The following is a 21,073-nucleotide window of genomic DNA, read 5'->3' as shown; positions in this document are numbered from 1 at the left end:
CCCTCTCTTTCTTTCCCATTATTTCTCTCTCTCTTTCTCTGAACTCTGCGCCTCTCTCTTTTTCTCTCTCTTGTTCGTGCAGTTAAATGAGGAGGCTGTAATTGAATCATGTGAGATGAAGATGCAGAACATAATGGCAGTTGTGTGTGCTTTTGTATTAGATTGGTGCAGCAATGGCTCTCCTCTCTCCACTCTTCAGATAACCTAAGAGGGGAAATTGGCATGTTTACCACGTTGGATGTATCTGTCCGTGTCAGTGTACAGAATGTGCTGTGTGAAATATCTAATGACCCGGAGTTTTTCCTGCTCATGCTTGTGTTCAGGAATAACTCCCACCCCCCTAGTAATAGAACACAACGTGTTGTGTATGTTGTGCCTGTTCTTCACCACCACCTCTATACCTGCTGGCTAAAGTGCATAGCCTTTCCACAAATCTTTGTTCCTCACCCTGTTCCCCAGTTGAGTGTCTACAGGGGATTCTAGAGGGCTTACCTCAGCTCAGTCCCCTGTATAATCACCCTCTCTCTCACCAATCAATATATAGTAATTATTACTCTTGTGTTTGTACACTGCCCTGTCAGCAGCCGAGGTGTGTGTGTGTGTGTGTGTGTGTGTGTGTGTGTGTGTGTGTGTGTGTGTATATGTGTGTGTATGTGTGTGTGTGTGTACACCAGTGTATGTGTGTCCTCTCCTCTGTGGCCCCTTTCACAACCAAACGAGAGGCTTATTCGTCATGATTTAAGGGGAATTTCTGTGAAACAACTGGATTTGCTGACGTGTAAAACGGCACTCAGCCAAAGTGGAGACAAAGCAGAAGCAGGATCATTATAAATGGAGGCATATGCAGGAGGAACGCTGATCTCAGTCAGAACAGTCTCCCTCTCTCTCGGTCTCAATGTGTCAGGTCTCTCATTAGTAAGCTGTCAGAGGAGAGAGAGAAGAGGGCTGTGTGTGGAGGAGGAGTGTTGGAGGGGTGAGAGAGAGCGTGGAAGAGAGAGGGAGAATCACAAGCCCAGAGGCCCGACTGGAACCCATGGATGTCAGTTAAGGAAGCGCTCCGCACCTCTCTGATTCAGAGGGTTGGGTTACATGCAGAAGACACATTTTAGTTGAATGCAGTCCCCTTTCCCTTTTCCCTTCTCTTTCTCTCTGTCTCCACCATTATCTTTCTTTCCTCCCTCCCCCTCTTTCTCTCGCCCTCTCTGTTACTCTAGGAACCAGGCAGACAGTTTATCCCTTCACTCCATCTGACAGAGGAGGTGGAGTAGGTTCTCTCTTTCCTCTCCTCTCTGTTACTCTAGGAACCAGGCAGACAGTTTATCCCTTCACTCCCTCTGACAGAGGAGGTGGAGTAGGTTCTCTCTTTCCTCTCCTCTCTGTTACTCTAGGAACCAGGAAGACAGTTTATCCCTTCACTCCCTCTGACAGAGGAGGCGGAGAAGGTATTCCCTCTTTCCTCTCCTCTCTTTGACTCATCTAGCGCTCCTCTCTTCCTCCTCTGGCTGGAGTTAATGGCTTTAGCATCTCCCTTATCTCAGACACACTGTCACACGTGATACACACACACATGCATCCGCGCACACACACACACACACATAAATATACACGCATGCATGGCTACACACACACACACACACACACACACACACACACACACACACACACACACACACACACACACACACACACACACACACACACACACAGCGTAAACTAGAACCAATTAGCAGCATGTCATTTCACTGATTTGTTCCACAACATCCAGTTTCATCACACCCTCCATCAGCGGAGGGAAGACAGCAGAGCAGCAATCACACACTCAAACCATCCATGTAATTATCTAATCATCTGCTCCAGCATCCGCCTGTTTGTCCGTATAGGGCCTGCATGTGTGTGTGTGTGTGAGAGAGGGAACATGCGATACACATGCACAAGTCTGGCTGTGATACATGTATATACATTAATGCCCAATATACCACAGTGCTGTCACAGTCAGACTTTCATGGCCACCCCCCCCCCCCCCCCCTCCCTCCCCTCCCACTCTGCCTGACCCTGTCCTCTAGTCAGCCGAGGGGACGATATGACAGCCTGCTGACAGGCCTGATGGGGCGCCCCTCCCCCCGCTGCTGCTCACACACGCACAGACACAGACACGGTCGCTCACACGGTCACACACACACACTCTTTCTCTCTCATACACACACACACACACACACACACACACACACACACACACACACACACACACACACACACACACACACACACACACACACACACACACACACCCATGGCTCATCTCATCACCCTGAGCTGCTCCCACTGCGCAGGAGACCCTTCACCCTGCACAGACGCTTAGCCAGCTGACAACCTCACACACACAGTTGGACACACACACACACACCCATATGATGAAAGGGGTGGGAGAGAGAGAGGAAAGGGGAGGATGAAAGGGGTGAGAGAGAGGAAAAGGGAGGATGAAAGGGGTGGGAGAGAGAGAGGAAAACGGAGGATGAAAGGGGTGAGAGAGAGAGAGAGAGGGAGAGAGGAAAAGGGAGGATGAAAAGGGTGGAAGAGAGTGAGAGAGAGAGAGAGAGAGAGAGGAAAACAGAGGATGAAAGGGGTGAGAGAGAGAGAGGGAGAGAGGAAAAGGGAGGATGAAAGGGGTGGAAGAGAGAGAGAGAGGAAAAGGGAGGATGAAAGGGGTGGGAGAGAGAGAGAGGAAAAGGGAGGATGAAAGGGGTGGAAGAGAGAGAGAGAGAGAGAGAGAGAGAGAGAGGAAAACGGAGGATGAAAGGGGTGGGAGAGAGAGAGAGAGAGGAAAAGGGAGGATGAAAGGGGTGGGAGAGAGCGAGAGAGAGGAAAAGGGAGGATGAAAGGGGTGAGAGAGAGAGAGAGAGAGAGAGAGAGAGAGAGAGAGAGAGACCCCATCTTAATTCACATAATGTAGATATTATCCAAGGTTTTACAAGTACTGAGAGATGTTTGACCTCTGTAGACATGGGGGACCTTGGATTCTCACAGAATAATGATCAGCAACAGAGCACTTCTCCATATTACCCCGATCTGTATCCACCAAAGCCTAACTCACTCCCATCTTCACATAGGCCTACTGTGTGGTCACAGTGTTCATTCATAGGGGCTTGCTGATTGGATGCCAGCCCAGAGACAAGGAGGACGCTGGGCGATTGGGCGCCTCTGTGCCCCTGAGTGTCATTGGACATGTGTGTCCTGGCCCTCTGCCATTTCATTTTAAACGAGTGCGTTTGTGTCCCTCGCTTGTCGTAACTCAAACCACATGCCCACCGACATGTCCGCTCTACACATACAACACTGGCAATGCCAGTCGCTCACTGTGCCATCCTGGAATCATAATCGGTATTAGTAAGGGGGGGATAAATGAATCAAAAGACTCCCTCGTTTTCCTCTCGTTTCCTCTCTTGCATGATTCTGACAACGTTAGTCACGCAGCAGTGGCGTTGACGGGCTGAACGGCTGCCAAGAAACGAGGGTATAAAAGCAGAAAAAAAGCTAGCCTTTCTGAATGAAGAACAGGTTTTAAAGACTGTTGCTCTGTTTTGTGCTAACTGGCTGTTACGTACGCCTCTTGGAGGAGGGAACGCAACACCCTGCTACAACTCAACTCCCCATGGAGTGAAAAAAGGAACGTGATTGTAGGTGCGGATGACGGAGGCAGAGAATATTACCGTTTACAGGGAATTTATTCTCCCTTCACACGGTAAGGTGGGGAAAAGGGGCTGGACGGAACCAAAGCAAAGAAAGTTCAAGTTAAAGTTCCCCCTCTCCTACCTTACCTGCCTACACACGGGTTACCTATTCTTAGCACCACCTGGCGCTAACCAAAATACAGGGGGTGGTCCGCCCAGGTCTTACCTAGTGTGTATAGACAGAGTAAATACTACAGGTATATGTATGCCCGCAGGCCTCTTGCCTAAACACTCCCAAGGGGCCTTCCCCTTCCCCCCCGGGAACAAATGAAACAGAATAATTCACCAAACTTAGTGAACAATTTGAATAAACCAAAAACACTAGGTACTATGGTATACACATACCTCTACAGGAAAGGCTACAAAACACTTTCCACATATTTACCAGATCAACAACCAACACAGGACACACAAATAAGCTCTCTCCCCTGGGGAAGGAACACTGGCTTTTCAAGCTGCAGAAGGAGTTGGTGTTTGAAGATTCAGCTGTTTCCCCTGACAAGAGGGCGGGGTCAGAGCTCCACTCTGCAATGAGGCTGGCCAATCAGCTGCTTGGAATCCAGGAAACCATCCTGAAATACACACACATACAAACCCACAACACAGAAACTGGGGAACGTAACACTGGCTCCAAGTGATGGCTAACAACGTTGACTGGATTGCATTGGTTTTGAGGGCAGTTAGTGTGATTAGCGCAACGGCGGCCATTTTGTCTCCGTCACACGTCTCCAGTTTCCTCCCGGGCAGGTGGTTACGGATGGGAAATATCGGAGACAGATAGCCATCTTAGGGCAAACAAAAGCTTGATTGAAGTCCTGCGGAGTGCAATAAGAAAGGATCACAGCTCTGTAGCCGACAGGAGCCTTTTCTCAATGCATCGTGGATGTGTCACATAATGATATTCATATTATGATATATGATATTCGTCATTAACAGTTCAGGTTTGACTGATAATGCAGACAACATGAAATGGAATCAGAATATTATGCAGGATTGATTTGATTCCTAAATAATCTAGTTAGATTGAGGCCTGCCGCCCTCACACGCTGTCTGCTCTGCTTCCTGTAAATATCCCAGTATGTCTCCCAAATGGCACCCTATTCTCTTTCTAGTGCACTACTTTTGACCCGGACCCATAGGCCTCTGGTCAAAGGTAGTGCATAGTATGGTATCATGACACAAGGCGAGACCCAGATGCAGACACAGGAGGCAGATGGTTGGAGTCTTACAGTGTTTATTAATCCAGAAGGAGTAGGCAAGAGAATGGTCGTGGACAGGCAAAAGGTCAAAACCAGATCAGGAGTCCAGGAGGTACAGAGTGGAAGACAGGTCATGGTCAAGGCAGGCAGAATGGTCAGGCAGGCGGGTACAGAGTCCAGAACAGGCAAGGGTCAAAACCGGGAGGACTAGAAAAAGGAGAATAGCAAAGGCAGGAGTATGGGGAAAATGCTGGTTAACTTGGAAACATACAAGATGTACTGGCACAGAGAGACAGGAAACACAGGAATAAATACACTGGGGAAAATCAGCAACACCTGGAGGGGGTGGAGACAATCACAAGGACAGGTGAAACAGATCAGGGCGTGACATATGGGGTACAATTTGGGATGCACACCCTCTATTCCCTATGCCGCTTACTTAGCGTCTGATGTGCTGCAATGTTTTTCACCTATTATTTGAATTCCGAGGCAATACAACTCAAAGGGGAGGGGCATACACTTTCAAGGTGTCGTCTGAAGACAAAGTGAAACGTTTTCCGCAATGTTTCGTTTTTTATTGCCTCAAAAGAACAGGTGCAGATGCTCAGTAACCCAGACTATAGCCATCACATCGTTTGTACATCCTTCCTATTTTTACAATAAACTGACGTAGGCTACAATATTACATGGAGTTATGTATGTTACTAGAACGCTAATTTAGAAAGCTTGTTTAGAACGGCCTGTTTCGAATGACGCAACAATCAGCGTTTGAGCTGGTCACACTTTTTCCAGAAACTATTTACACAAACACAGTCCAGAAGTTATGTCCAGAATGTGAGCAGTTTATTGCAATGTTCAGTATCTATTGCATAACACAATCATCCAAACCAGAAAAATGTAGGCTACCTTTGTCCTAGCAACACAAACGGTCATATTTTTATAACTCTCGGCTGACATAAACTACAATAGGAATTAGCTAATGACTGCCTTGCCTGGTTCACCAACTACTTTGCAGACAGAGTTCAGTGTGTAAAATCGGATGGCATGTTGTCCGGTCCTCTGGCAGTCTCTATGGGGGTGCCACAGGGTTCAATTCTCGGGCCGACTCTTTTCTCTGTATATATCAATGATGTTGCTCTTGCTGCGGGCGATTCCCTGATCCACCTCTACGCAGATGACACCATTCTGTATACTTCTGGCCCTTCCTTGGACACTGCTATCTAACCTCCAAACAAGCTTCAATGCCATACAACACTCCTTCCGTGGCCTCCAACTGCTCTTAAACACTAGTAAAACCAAATGCATGCTTTTCAACCGTTCGCTGCCTGCACCCGCATGCCCGACTAGCTTCACCACCCTGGAATATGTGGACATCTATAAGTACCTAGGTGTCTGGCTATACTGTAAACTCTCCTTCCAGACTCATCAAACATCTCCAATCTAAAATCAAATCTAGAGTCGGCTTTCTATTCCACAACAAAGCCTCCTTCACTCACACCGCCAAACTTACCCTAGTAAAACTGACTATCCTACCGATCCTCGACTTCGGCGATGTCATCTACAAAATAGCTTCCAATACTCAGCAAACTGGATGCAGTTTATCACAGTGCCATCCGTTTTGGTAATAAAGCACCTTATACCACCCACCACTGCGACCTGTATGCCCTAGTCGGCTGGTCCTCACTGCATATTCGTCGCCAGACCCACTGGCTCCAGGTCATCTACAAGTCCATGCTAGGTAAAGCTCCACCTTATCTCAGTTCACTTGTCACGATGGCAACACCCACCCGTAGCACGCGCTCCAGCAGGTGTATCTCACTGATCATCTCTAAAGCCAACACCTCATTTGGCCGCCTTTCCTTCCAGTTCTCTGCTGCCTGTGACTGGAACGAATTGCAAAAATCGCTGAAGTTGGAGACTTTTATCTCCCTCACCAACTTTAAACATCTGCTATCTGAGCAGCTAACCGATCGCTGCAGCTGTACATAGTCTATCGGTAATTAGCCCACCCAATTTACCTACCTCATCCCCATACTGTTTTTATTTATTTACTTTTCTGCTCTTTTGCACACCAGTATCTCTACCTGCACATGACCATCTGATCATTTATCACTCCAGTGTTAATCTGCTAAATTGTAATTATTCGCCTACCTCCTCATGCCTTTTGCACACAATGTATATAGACTTTTTTTCCCTTTTTTTCTACTGTGTTATTGACTTGTTTATTGTTTACTCCATGTGTAACTCTGTGTTGTTGTCTGTTCACACTGCTATGCTTTATCTTGGCCAGGTCGCAGTTGTAAATGAGAACTTGTTCTCAACTAGCCTACCTGGTTAAATAAAGGTGAAATAAAATACAAAAAATAAAAATAGCAATTACTATGTATAATTAATCACATCACGAGTGAGCTCACCATTCATCTAAATGAGTAAAACACTTTCTAGAAATCAAAAGTAATCCGACGATTAGTTAGTTTAGTTTCTGTTTATTGGTCTGTTTATAGTATGCATGTTGAAGGGGTGTGTCGTCTACCATCGTTCACATCCCACCATTCACTTCCTGAAGTTCTCAAAAAATGAGTGAACCCTTACTCATCTCGTTTTGTTATAGCATCTTTGGTCCGACAGACGATTACGTGAAACCCAGAATGCATTGTATGTCAACAAACATGGCTCCACACATAGCTGGAATTAGCTTAGCTCATCATAATCAGTACAACTTTCAAAAAAGCATTTTACACACATAACATGTGCCCATTACAATCGATGCAAGAATCGAAATGCATGATTTATCACCGGAACTTGAAAACATGAGAATAAAATAGTAAATATATCAATAATGACCTAAACAAAATATTTTCTGATAATGATTTATTGATACAAATGGCGCGTGCCGGCAGTCAACCACGTAACCTCTCACTCTGCGCCATTCAGTGTTGTTGTTTATGTACGTAGCTAGTGAGCTAAGCTGTAGCATTAGCAATGTCTTTCAAAAGGAGACAACTTACAAATGCGGAAATTCTGGAGATTTCTTACAATTCTGACAATGAGTCAGTATGAAAGTCAGGAATCAGATTCTGAAAGTGACAGTGAGGAGCTGCCCCCCCCCCCCCCCCCAGCCATTGAGAACCCTGAATCTGAGGACCCCTTGTCCACTGACAAAGTCCTAGTTCCCTTTGAAGATGCTGGTGGTGATGGAGGCAGACCGATAGTGGATGACGTACAGGAGTTCTGTGGTAGCTGGAAGGCTGCCAGCCATTTCACCCCTCCTGGCCCTGCTGTTTGCTTTGATGAGTCCCAGTCTGGAGTGCCCCTTTGCCATTTCCATCTGAGGCAGAGTGCTTCAAGTTGTAACTGACAGAGAGGCTGGTGGGAGACATAGTAGAGACCAATTGCTAAGCCTTGGAGCTACAGAAGAAGAGAGAGACAGGAGTGGGGTGGACAACCACAATTAGTGAAATGTATACCTTCCAGGTGACAGTCCTTCTCATGGGGATAGTAAATAATAACTCCCTAAGAGAATACTGGAGCGCCGATCCTATGTTTGCATCTCCCTTCTTTGCCACCCTCTTTTCCCCAGACTGCTTCCTAGTTCTGCTGTGATGACTGCATTTCGTCAACAATGCTACTGCCATCCTAAGTGACCCATTATACAAAATAAGAAATGTTCTTACCAGCCTAACAATAGCACTTGGTTGAGTGTGCCATACAAAGACCTATGCATTGATGAGCACGAGGGGCTCGGGGTGTCCTTGTCCGTGGTGATGACCATGCTGGCTCCTCACCTCAGCGAGGGACACACTTTGTACGTGGACAGCAGTCCCACACACTCTACCAGCATCTGCTCTCCAACAACACAGGGGCTTGTGGCACGGTCAGGTCAAACAGGAAGGGGATGCCGGCATTCGGATGCAGGAAGATGCAGAGAGGGGAGGTGGAGTTCAAGGAGCACGGTCAACAGCTGGCAGTAAAGTGGCATGACAAGCTAAACGTCCATGTCCTCTCCACTGTCCATATACAGTGCCTTGCGAAAGTATTCGGCCCCCTTGAACTTTGCGACCTTTTGCCACATTTCAGGCTTCAAACATAAAGATATAAAACTGTATTTTTTTGTGAAGAATCAACAACAAGTAAGACACAATCATGAAGTGGAACGACATTTATTGGATATTTCAAACTTTTTTAACAAATCAAAAACTGAAAAATTGGGCGTGCAAAATTATTCAGCCCCCTTAAGTTAATACTTTGTAGCGCCACCTTTTGCTGCGATTACAGCTGTAAGTCGCTTGGGGTATGTCTCTATCAGTTTTGCACATCGAGAGACTGAAATTTTTCACATTCCTCCTTGCAAAACAGCTCGAGCTCAGTGAGGTTGGATGGAGAGCATTTGTGAACAGCAGTTTTCAGTTCTTTCCACAGATTCTCAATTGGATTCAGGTCTGGACTTTGACTTGGCCATTCTAACACCTGGATATGTTTATTTTTGAACCATTCCATTGTAGATTTTGCTTTATGTTTTGGATCATTGTCTTGTTGGAAGACAAATCTCCGTCCCAGTCTCAGGTCTTTTGCAGACTCCATCAGATTTTCTTCCAGAATGGTCCTGTATTTGGCTCCATCCATCTTCCCATCAATTTTAACCATCTTCCCTGTCCCTGCTGAAGAAAAGCAGGCCCAAACCATGATGCTGCCACCACCATGTTTGACAGTGGGGATGGTGTGTTCAGCTGTGTTGCTTTTACGCCAAACATAACGTTTTGCATTGTTGCCAAAAAGTTCAAATTTGGTTTCATCTGACCAGAGCACCTTCTTCCACATGTTTGGTGTGTCTCCCAGGTGGCTTGTGGCAAACTTTAAACAACACTTTTTATGGATATCTTTAAGAAATGGCTTTCTTCTTGCCACTCTTCCATAAAGGCCAGATTTGTGCAATATACGACTGATTGTTGTCCTATGGACAGAGTCTCCCACCTCAGCTGTAGATCTCTGCAGTTCATCCAGAGTGATCATGGGCCTCTTGGCTGCATCTCTGATCAGTCTTCTCCTTGTATGAGCTGAAAGTTTAGAGGGACGGCCAGGTCTTGGTAGATTTGCAGTGGTCTGATACTCCTTCCATTTCAATATTATAGCTTGCACAGTGCTCCTTGGGATGTTTAAAGCTTGGGAAATATTTTTGTATCCAAATCCGGCTTTAAACTTCTTCACAACAGTATCTCGGACCTGCCTGGTGTGTTCCTTGTTCTTCATGATGCTCTCTGCGCTTTTAACGGACCTCTGAGACTATCACAGTGCAGGTGCATTTATACGGAGACTTAATTACACACAGGTGGATTGTATTTATCATCATTAGTCATTTAGGTCAACATTGGATCATTCAGAGATCCTCACTGAACTTCTGGAGAGAGTTTGCTGCACTGAAAGTAAAGGGGCTGAATAATTTTGCACGCCCAATTTTTCAGTTTTTGATTTGTTAAAAAAGTTTGAAATATCCAATAAATGTCGTTCCACTTCATGATTGTGTCCCACTTGTTGTTGATTCTTCACAAAAAAATACAGTTTTATATCTTTATGTTTGAAGCCTGAAATGTGGCAAAAGGTCGCAAAGTTCAAGGGGGCCGAATACTTTCGCAAGGCACTGTAGCAGCCATGTCAGCCACAGGGAAGGTGGACCACCTGACAGAAGAGAGAAAAATCAAACCAGACTGCGTGCTTGACTATAACCTCAAAATGGGGGCAGTGGATATGGCAGACATGATAAACAGCTTTGTGGAATGCACTCAGAAAACAACCAGGCGGTATAAAATATATTTCTCCATCTGATCAACGCAGCCCTCAATGGCCACATAGTTCAGGTGATGATGATTACTGAGCAAGGGAGTTTTTGTAATTGGACGTACAGTTCACATGCAAGTCACATACAGAAACTATTAACGTAATAAGGCACTTACTTTGATAGAAACGCAGCCTGGATTTGAACCAGGGTGTCTGTAGTGACGCCTATAGCACTGAGATGCTGTGCCTTAGACCGCTGGGGAGTCATAAGGCTTCAGAATACAGCGCTAGCTAATACTTCTCTGACGCAATTAGCATTGTTTCCCAGAGCTAATAGAAGAATGTAGTTAGCTACATCAGCCCGATTGAGTATAACACCGTAAAGGTTATGAAATGAGTAACGTTACCTCGCGTGTCCGCGGTTATAAGGAATATACACAAATATATTGTGCTCCATACATACAGTGAGCTACAGTAGAAACATCCTAAGATGACATACAGAAACTATTATAAGATAATAAGGCACTTACTTTGGTAGAAACACAGTCTGGATTTGAACATGGGTGTCTGTAGTGACATCTCTAGCACTGACATGCTGTGCCTTAGACCGCTGTGGGAGTCATAAGACCAGGGTAGCTTCAAAACACATGCTAATACTTCTCTGAAGCAATTAGCATTGTTTCCCAGAGCTAATAGAAGAATGTAGTTAGCTACCTTAGCATTGAGTATAACACCATAAAGGTTATGAAACGAGTAACGTTACCTTGCGTGTCTGCGGTTATAAGGAATATACACAAAAACATTGTGCTACAGTAGAAACGACATAACACGACATGCAGAAAATATTTTAACTTAATAAGGCACTTACTTTGATAGAAACGCACACATTTCCAAAGTTGTTATTGGTAACGAAAACAACTATGACTGCGATGCAGGCGACAGACGGAGAATGTGAACATGTGTGTGCAGGACGGGAGATGAGCAAATGTCTGCAGACTTGAACTGCACTAACAATTGGGAAGTGTTTGGAGAATTTTGTCCGGGTCAGAAATGTCAGAAAAATGAATCGTAAAAAATGACTACTTTTATGTGAATGAATGAGCCGGAACACACCTCAATTCAAACTGTTCTCAGAAAATAAAAAAACTTGCTTGAAAATCATTTGAAATTGACGAATTGAAAAACAGCCTATAATTAAAAACAGGCTGCGTGCCTTGGTTTGTGGGCAGCGCGGATTAAATGTACTGATGCGTAACAATCACATTTTGGAATGGAGAGAACATTCTAAGAGTTAGAGATATTTGGAATGCAAAGTTGATCTCTTTCTCCTATGCCGAGTATCCTCTTCTATATCTGAACTGCCAATGCATCTCTGTTGCTAGACAGAACCTTAGTGATATATCTTCCTCACTTCATCTGACCTGACCTCTGCCCCCTAGTGCTCGCTCCTCCCCAACTCACGGCGGTCGTGGTGACAGGTACCAGACTGTGTCTTTCCTCCTCTATATCTGAACTGCCAATGCATCTCTGTTACTAGACAGAACCTTAGTGATATATCTTCCTCACTTCCTCACTTCATCTGACCTGACCTCTGCCCCCTAGTGCTCGCTCCTCCCCAACTCACGGCGGTCGTGGTGACTGGTACCAGACTGTGTCTTTCCTCCTCCCATATGATCCCTGATGGCTAACGATAACACATCCTGACAGAATGGAAACGTTTTATACTCCCCTCTCTCCCTCAGTGACACGAACAAGTATATTTTGTGATTTCATAAGTCAAGAAATCAGAACCCAACACTGTCAACACACGTACAAAACACACAGCCTCCCCCCACACACCACACATTGTGTTCAACAAAGTGTACCCCACTACATACAGACGCTCCTATTGGACTCAGTACCACCAGCCTTATGTAATGTATCATTAAAGCTTAAAGCTTATGCTCTTTCATGTGTTAATACTTTACAGTAAAAGCCTCCACTAGAGATTGTTTTCCATTAGGCTCATACTCTGACAAAATGTAGATTTATTTGTATACATACAGTACATGCATGTCTGTCAGTACAGTAAAGAACAGTACTTTAGTTTGTCTTTGCTTGTTATGTGAAATAGGCTACATGGGAGTGTGAGCGATGTGAAGGACAGAGAGAGTTGGGGGATATGTTGGTTGGATGGGGAGGGGGATTCTTGATGGGGGAAGGGCTCAATCCTGCCATTCAGGGCCGGACGGACGAGTGTGGGTGAAGAGGTGGAGGAGGGAGACAGTGGCAGCTCATCTTGTCTGCGGTGAAACCTCTTTCAGAAATCCCATCAAATTGCAGAGGCGCACGCACACACACACACACACACACACAGATGTCAGCCACACTTATCTCCTCTCACTCTCAAGGATGAGATTCAGACAGAGACTTACAGTATTAGACTCACATCCTCTCCTCTTTCTAACAAGAGCTCTCAGAACTATATTTACTGCATAACAGGGCCTGGAGATAGTAGGTTATAGACAACAGCATCCTGTCTCACTCCATACAAATGACCCTCTCATCCCAACACATGACATGCTGTACGGGCTGTGTTTGGCGTGAGAGGCTTGTTAAAGGCTTCTGTGTTTATAGTATATTCAACAGTGGTGTCCTTGAGTCTGTAGGGAAACAGATGAGCTAGCTAGAGGAACATGTTGTGTCTGTATCGTGTGTGTTTCGGTAATAAATGTGTGTGCGTGTGAGTGTGCGTGTGTGTGTGTGTGGTGTTTGCTGTCTGAGCTCCAAAACACATGCATGGAGACACACTGTCTCTTTCTCTCTCTTTCTCTTTCTCTCTCCCTTTCTCTCCTTCATTATAGCGTTGGGATTGTTACTTCAAATGAGTGTGTGTTTTATTTGCTCGTATTACAGTTTGCGGTCATTCATATCAACTTCCTTTTCCAAATGCACTTATTGTAAGTCCCTCGGGATAAGAGGGTCTGCTCAATCAAATCTAAAACATAAGCGTGTTCTGTAGAGAGAGGAAATTGACTGTAGCCCACCTCCACCACCATGTCCATTAGCCTTGTCTCCATCTGTCACGATGGGCACACACACACACACACACACAACCCCTCAGATCTCTCACCCAGACCACTCACAGGTCAGCTGTCCAATAGGGACTTGGTCGGCACGGTAACGCCGAGGTTTTAGCCAATCGATGCGAAAGAAAATGGAGTCAAGTGACGGGAGTGAAAGCAGACACAGCCCTGTGGTCTCAGGGGTGATCTCTACTTCTTCACGTCTAGTAGGAGGAAATGGATACAGTGTAAATTGATGAGGGAAAGACATGAGAAACATAGGAGAATCCTTCCGCCCAGTGGGGTATAGCAGAAATCAGTGAAGGCAAGGGTTTTGGGTTGCGGTAGATTCCTTTTATTTTTAAATGGTAAGGAGTTTGGAATGTTGTGGGGGAATCAATGGTAGGATCACTGTACCGTGGAGAGAGCAATGTGTGTGAGAGACACACACACTGACACACAGAAGTAGACCGCACACACACACTGACACACAGAAGTAGACCGCACACACTCACACACTCACACACTCACACACTGGCACACAGAAGTAGACCACACACACACACACACACACACACACACACGCACGTGCGCGCGCGCACACACACACACACACACACACACACACACACACACACAGAAGTAGACCGCACACACACACTGACACACAGACACACACATTCTCTCTCTCACAGGCTCCAACTATCACTCTTCCTTAATAATGCAAAAAACTAAACCACCCACTGGCAGGGAGTCTCTGCATCTCTCTCTCTCTGACACACACTCCTCTTTTGTCCTCTCCCTCGCTCCTCTCATCTCTGAAACGGACACATGTCTCCCCGGTCGGTGCCCCTTTGACCGTATGATGTGTAGATCTCCCTCTTTTTCTGATGCTGTTGCCCGCTCACTGTTCTGGCCATCTGCTACTCATACATTCTGGATCACACTACTGAGCGGTGCTTCACCCTCATCATCAACGCAGTGCTGTCGTTTGATCTAGCTGATTGATTGATGTTTCATTGTGTTTCTCTAATGCTCGGGGGCTTGGAAGCAGGTCTCTCTCGTCATAGTACGATAATGAGATGGTGGTTTATTCAAAGTGACTTACAGTGAATGCAGTACAGGACCGAAGGTGTTTTGACCTGACCAGGATCGACTTTTGACCCTACATTCCAGGGCACAGTGTTTCCTGGTCAGGGTTGTGGTGACCTTGTCAGGGTCATGTGGTCAGTGACTCCTGGTCTGAAGTATACAACAGGTCCCCATGCAGGCATCAAACAGGGCAGCAGGTAGACTTGTGGTTAAAGCTGGTGCTGACAAGGTAGAAAATCGGTCAATGTGCCCTTGAGCAAGCCACTTCACCCTAACTTTCTCCAGCGGCGCCTTACTACTATGGCTGACCCTGTAAATCAACACTTTTCACTGCACCGATCCCGTGTATGTGACAATAACACATTTAAATCTCATAACCTTCTTCAGCCAACTGTTCCATGGAAACCATAGTTAATGTAACCTCTGCTCTGTCTGTGTGCTGTGTGTTTGAAACACACGGTAGTTAATGTAACCTCTGCTCTGTCTGTGTGCTGTGTGTTTGAAACACACATTAGTTCATGTAACCTCTGCTCCGTGTTTGAGCCATAGAGTAGTTAATGTAACCTCTGCTCTGTGTTTGAGCCATAGAGTAGTTAATGTAACCTCTGCTCTGTGTTTGAACCATACAGTAGTTAATGTAACCTCTGCTCTGTGTTTGAGACATAGAGTAGTTAATGTAACCTCTGCTCTGTGTTTGAAACACACAGTAGTTCATATAACCTCTGCTCTGTGTTTGAGCCATACAGTAGTTCATATAACCTCTGCTCTGTGTTTGAGCCATACAGTAGTTAATGTAACCTCTGCTCTGTGTTTGAGCCATACAGTAGTTCATATAACCTCTGCTCTGTGTTTGAGCCATACAGTAGTTAATGTAACCTCTGCTCTGTGTTTGAGACATAGAGTAGTTAATGTAACCTCTGCTCTGTGTGTTTGAACCATACAGTAGTACATGTAACCTCTGGTCTGTGTGTTTGAGCCATACAGTAGTTAATGTAACCTCTGCTCTGTGTGTTTGAACCGTACAGTAGTTCATGTAACCTCTGCTCTGTGTTTGAGCCATACAGTAGTTAATGTAACCTCTGCTCTGTGTGTTTGAACCATACAGTAGTACATGTAACCTCTGGTCTGTGTGTTTGAGCCATACAGTAGTTAATGTAACCTCTGGTCTGTGTGTTTGAACCGTACAGTAGTTCATGTAACCTCTGCTCTGTGTGTTTGAACCGTACAGTAGTTCATGTAACCTCTGCTCTGTGTGTTTGAGCCATACAGTAGTTAATGTAACCTCTGGTCTGTGTGTTTGAACCATACAGTAGTTAATGTAACCTTTGTTCTGTGTGTTTGAACCGTACAGTAGTTAATGTAACCTCTGCTCTGTGTGTTTGAACCGTACAGTAGTTCATGTAACCTCTGGTCTGTGTGTTTGAACCATACAGTAGTTCATGTAACCTCTGGTCTGTGTGTTTGAACCATACAGTAGTTAATGTAACCTTTGTTCTGTGTGTTTGAACCGTACAGTAGTTAATGTAACCTCTGCTCTGTGTGTTTGAACCGTACAGTAGTTCATGTAACCTCTGGTCTGTGTGTTTGAACCATACAGTAGTTAATGTAACCTCTGGTCTGTGTGTTTGAACCATACAGTAGTACATGTAACCTCTGCTCTGTGTGTTTGAACCATACAGTAGTTCATGTAACCTCTGCTCTGTGTGTTTGAACCATACAGTAGTTCATGTAACCTCTGCTCTGTCTGTTTCTGTCTCATAGATTTCTCGGGGTGCCCCCAGGCAGAGGGAGCTGCCCCTTGACAGGACCTCTGCCCTTTGACCTCATCTACACAGACTACCACGGCATGCAGCAGATGAAGCAGCACATGGGGCTTTCGCTCAAGAGACACAAGTATGTGTGTGTGTGTGTGTGTGTGTGTGTGTGTGTGTGTGTGTGTGTGTGTGTGTGTGTGTGTGTGTGTGTGTGTGTGTGTGTGTGTGTGTGTGTGTGTGTGCGTGTGCCAGTGTGCCAGTGTGTATAATATACATGTGTCAGTGTGTTATCATAGCTCAGGTTTACGGCCTGTGTTTATGAGTCCATAATGGCTGCTTATTAGATGCTACTGAAGTGTCTCTCTGCTCGTAACTCACACAGTTAGTTAATCCCCTACAGGTCAGTAAAACATCCCTCAGTCTCCGGCCAGACTGTCAGTCCTGTCTAATACTATGATGGAAGGGGAGGGGGAGGCATCAATACAAAAGGACAGCACCACAGCAGTAACAATACACACTCTCTCCGTCCGCTGAGAATTACATGACAGGTCTTCCTTTTGAAGTCCACACAGGCATAAATGCATTCAGAGAAACACAAACACACACATAGACAACAAAAAGCACATACAGTTGAAGTCGGAAGTTTACATACACTTAAGTTGGAGTCATTAAAACTTGTTTTCACCACTCCACAAATGTCTTGTTAACAAACTATAGTTTTGAAAGTGCATGACACAAGTAATTTTTTCCAACAATTGTTTACAGACAGATTATTTCACTTATACAGTAAGTCACTGTATCACAATTTCAGTGGGTCAGAAGTTTACATACACTATGTTGACTGTGCTTTTAAACAGCTTGGAAAATTCCAGAAAATTATGCCATGGCTTTAGAAGCTTCTAATAGGCTAATTGACATAATTTGAGTCAATTGGAGGTGCACCTGTGGATGTATTTCAAGGCCTACCTTCAAACACAGTGCATCCCTGCTTGACATGAACCAGATACACACAGACATGTTCAGTGCCGTCTGTCTGACATACACCATTGGCAGATTGTTCTGCTCGGCAACAAACTAGAACGCATACAGCACAACGCTCATACCAGCTCATCTTCTATATACAGTATGCTCCAGCTCAGCTGTCAACAGCTTATTATTGCTGTTGTACTGGTTGGGTTCTGTGTCGAGGTTAACTATCGATCGTAGGGAGGCACTGAGAGAACGAGAGAGCGAGGTAGAGGGGAAGAAAGATAGAAGGGAGAGTGCAAATGGAAGAGTGGCAAGCCTCTTGACTCAAACTGACACCAGATAACAGCCGATGCCCACGCCATGTATTTTTTAAATCCAATTATGAATGAGGGATGAGAGAGTTTTGGTAGTCGTGCGTGTGTATGCATTTTTGTGTATGTGTGCGTGTGTGTGTGTGTGTGTGTGTGTGTGTGCGTGTGTGTGTGCGTGTGTGTGTGTGTGTGTGTGTGTGTGTGTGTGTGTGTGTGTGCGTGTGTGTGTGTGTGTGTGTGTGTGTGTGTGTGTGTGTGTGTGTGTGTGTGTGTGTGTGTGTGTGTGTGTGTGTGTGTGTGTGTGTGCGTGTGTGTGTGCGTGTGTGTGTGTGTGTGTGTGTGTGTGTGTGTGTGTGTGTGTGTGCGTTCGCGCGTGCGTGCGTGTGTGTGTGAGCGCAAGAGCATGGTAAGTGAACCCTGAAATCCACCCAGCAGCCTCTCTGGCTGTGTATGTGTGTGTGGACGTGTTTAATTATACTTGTGGGGACCAGAAGTCCCCACAGGAATAGTAAACAAACAAAAAGTTAGTCAAATACTATCTCTATGGGATTTAGGGTTAGAATTAGGTTCAGGGTTAGGAGCTAGGGTTAAGTTTAGGGTTAAGGTTAGGTGTTGGGGTTAAGTTTAGGGTCAGGCTTAAGGTTAGGGTTAAACTATTTTGAATGGGACTGAATTGTGTGTCCCCACAAGGTTAGTTGTACAAGATTGTGTGTGTGTGCCTGTGTATCACGTTGCAGGGAAGACCCAGATGCAGACAGTGTCGAAGTAACAAAAGTGTATTACTAGAACAGGGGGCAGGCAAAACGACAGGTCAAGGGCAGGCAGAGGTCAGTAGTCCAGTGTGGTGTGACAAGGTACAGAACGGCAGGCAGGCTCAGAGCAGGCAGAATGGTCAAAACCCGGAAAACTATAAAACAGGAACTAGAAACAGGCAGGAGCAAGGGGAAAACCGCTGCTAGACTTGACGAACAAAAAAAAATGGCAACAGACACAGAGAACACAGGCATAAATACCCTGGGGATAATGGGGAAGATGAGCGACGCCTGGAGGGGGGTGGAAACCAGCACAAAGACAGGTGAAACAGATCATGGTGTGACAGTGTGTGTGTGTGCATGCCTGCCTGCCTGCGTGTGTGTTTGTGACCAAACAATTTTGTCCGACTGGTCGTAATAGTTTGCTGAGGTCAGCAGCTCTCCCAGACAGTGAGTGGCTGAATGGTTATGGAGCCGTGTTGATTTCTGCCTGGCCTTCTCGGATGTGACTTTTAGTGTTGTGAGGCAAAGCGGCACACGTCAATCTCTCCCGATCAATCAAGGGTTTGCTGTGTATAAATCAACGTCCTTTTTTTTGTACAGCGTGATTTGAGGTTTCGAAATGTAATTAATATCGTAGTCCTAAACATAGTCAGATGTAGCTATGGCAAACAACCTTTTGGTGTTATTCTTTAATAAATCTCTCTGCAACACACAGGGAATAGACTATGAAATGTACGACCCATTCCCTACACGGTACATTACATGTATAAAGCTCAGTATTGATTTGTAAGAAGAACAAATTCTTTCTTCCACACGGTACATCATCATATACATCAAGGCTTTTATACTACAAACATGAAGAACTTATCCGTCTAGTCCTCACCTTATTGGAGCCTCATACGCTTTAAAGGATGAAGTAGGCTTTAGACACGGACTTTTCTCCCCTACTTTAACCCCATATGTAGTAATTTACCCACAATCCCTAGAGGTTTTGTCGACAAGAATGAGATGCGAGCCTTTTATCAGCCCTATCAGCTGAAAGGCATATCATTAATCAAGTGCAGAGCTCCTGGGCCCTTCAGTCTCTGTTTAATTACTTTAGTTTGATGTTGCTCCCAACGTCCAGATGCATTAATAATGCCTGGCCAGCCAATACGCTAGTTTCCTGGGGAGGTGTGTGTGTGTGTGTGTGCGTTCAGGGGAAGAAGAAGAGGAGGGTGGGTCAGTGATAGGAAGAGGGCAGAGGTCTGGTAAAGATGCTGAAAACTGATATTGTGCGGCTTTAAATCACACCTCCCAACGGATCATGGGGGATACACTATTGATCACTATGTACTCCTCAGCCTGAAGTCTCCCCACTTGGGCCAGCTAGCTTTTCGCGTGGTGCCGTCTGGCAAGACGCTTCAGGAGGGCGGTGTGCTAGCAAGGCAGAGTGTGCTAGCAAGGCAGAGATCCTGAGTTTGTGCCGGGTATGGATCGAATCGGGAGGAAGTGGTACTCACTAAGCAAGCAGTGTGATGTCCTTTACATACGCATGGTGAATTTACTGCTCTGATAGAGCAGAGCTAGAAGAGGACTGCGAGGGTATACATACACGGGTGCGCACACACACAGAAAATGTTACGTAAGCAGACACACTTACTCAGAAACCCAGGCCATTTCTCACCATAAAATGGCGCCGGAGGAGATGGCCGCCGTTTTACGGTCTCCTAACCAATTGTGCTATTGGTGTGTTTTTTTGTGTTTTTTTTCTCTCAATATTTGTAAATGATTTTGTACATAATGTTTCTGCAACCGTATCTTACGAAAGAAAAGAGCTTTTGGATGTCAGGACAGCGATCACGATATTCTCCAAACACCCCACAGGGAAGACATCCCAATTATTCGCAAAAGGAAGCGACGCAGAGGACGAAGAGCCGGATGCCTCGTCCGGACCCGCAGAAGACAACTAGTAAAGCTGCCATTTACCGTCAATATTACTCGCCAATGTGCAATCATTGGACAATAAACTAGACAAGGTAAGATCACAAATATTCACTGCACCGGCAGGATAGAACAGCACACTCCGGTAAGACGAGGGGGGCGATCTGTGCATATTTGTAAACAACAGCTGGTGCACGAAATCTAAGGAAGTCTCTAGATTTTGCTCGCCTGAAGTTGTGTATATTGTGATAAACTGCAGGCCATATTACTTGCCTAGAGAGTTCTCAGCTATACTTTTCATGGCTGTTTATTTACCACCACAGACAGATGCTGGCGCTAAAACCGCACTAAGTCAGCTGTATAAGGAAATAAGCAAACAGGAAACCACTCACCCAGAGGCGGCGCTCCTAGTGGCTGGAGACTTAAATCAGTTCTACCAAATCTCTATCAACATGTTAAATGTGAAGGGCCTCCCGGGTGACACAGTGGTCTAGGGCATTGCAGTGCTAGCTATGCCACCAGAGAC

General features: G+C 45.5%; 1 protein-coding gene across 1 annotated transcript in view; it reads left to right on the top strand.

Annotated features, from left to right (window-relative positions):
* LOC139370452 (alpha-1,6-mannosylglycoprotein 6-beta-N-acetylglucosaminyltransferase B-like) overlaps nucleotides 1-21,073 on the top strand; it is a 169,630-nt gene that overhangs the window by 111,935 nt on the left and 36,622 nt on the right. The window contains exon 9 of the mRNA XM_071109943.1: nucleotides 16,597-16,728. Coding sequence (XP_070966044.1) covers nucleotides 16,597-16,728 — 132 coding nt within the window. The remainder of the gene's footprint in view (nucleotides 1-16,596; nucleotides 16,729-21,073) is intronic.

This window comes from Oncorhynchus clarkii, chromosome 17, assembly GCF_045791955.1.
Source record: "Oncorhynchus clarkii lewisi isolate Uvic-CL-2024 chromosome 17, UVic_Ocla_1.0, whole genome shotgun sequence".
NCBI classification, from domain to species: domain Eukaryota; kingdom Metazoa; phylum Chordata; class Actinopteri; order Salmoniformes; family Salmonidae; genus Oncorhynchus; species Oncorhynchus clarkii.
Note: the sequence above shows the minus strand (reverse complement) of the source record. Positions and strands in the feature narration are given on the sequence as shown.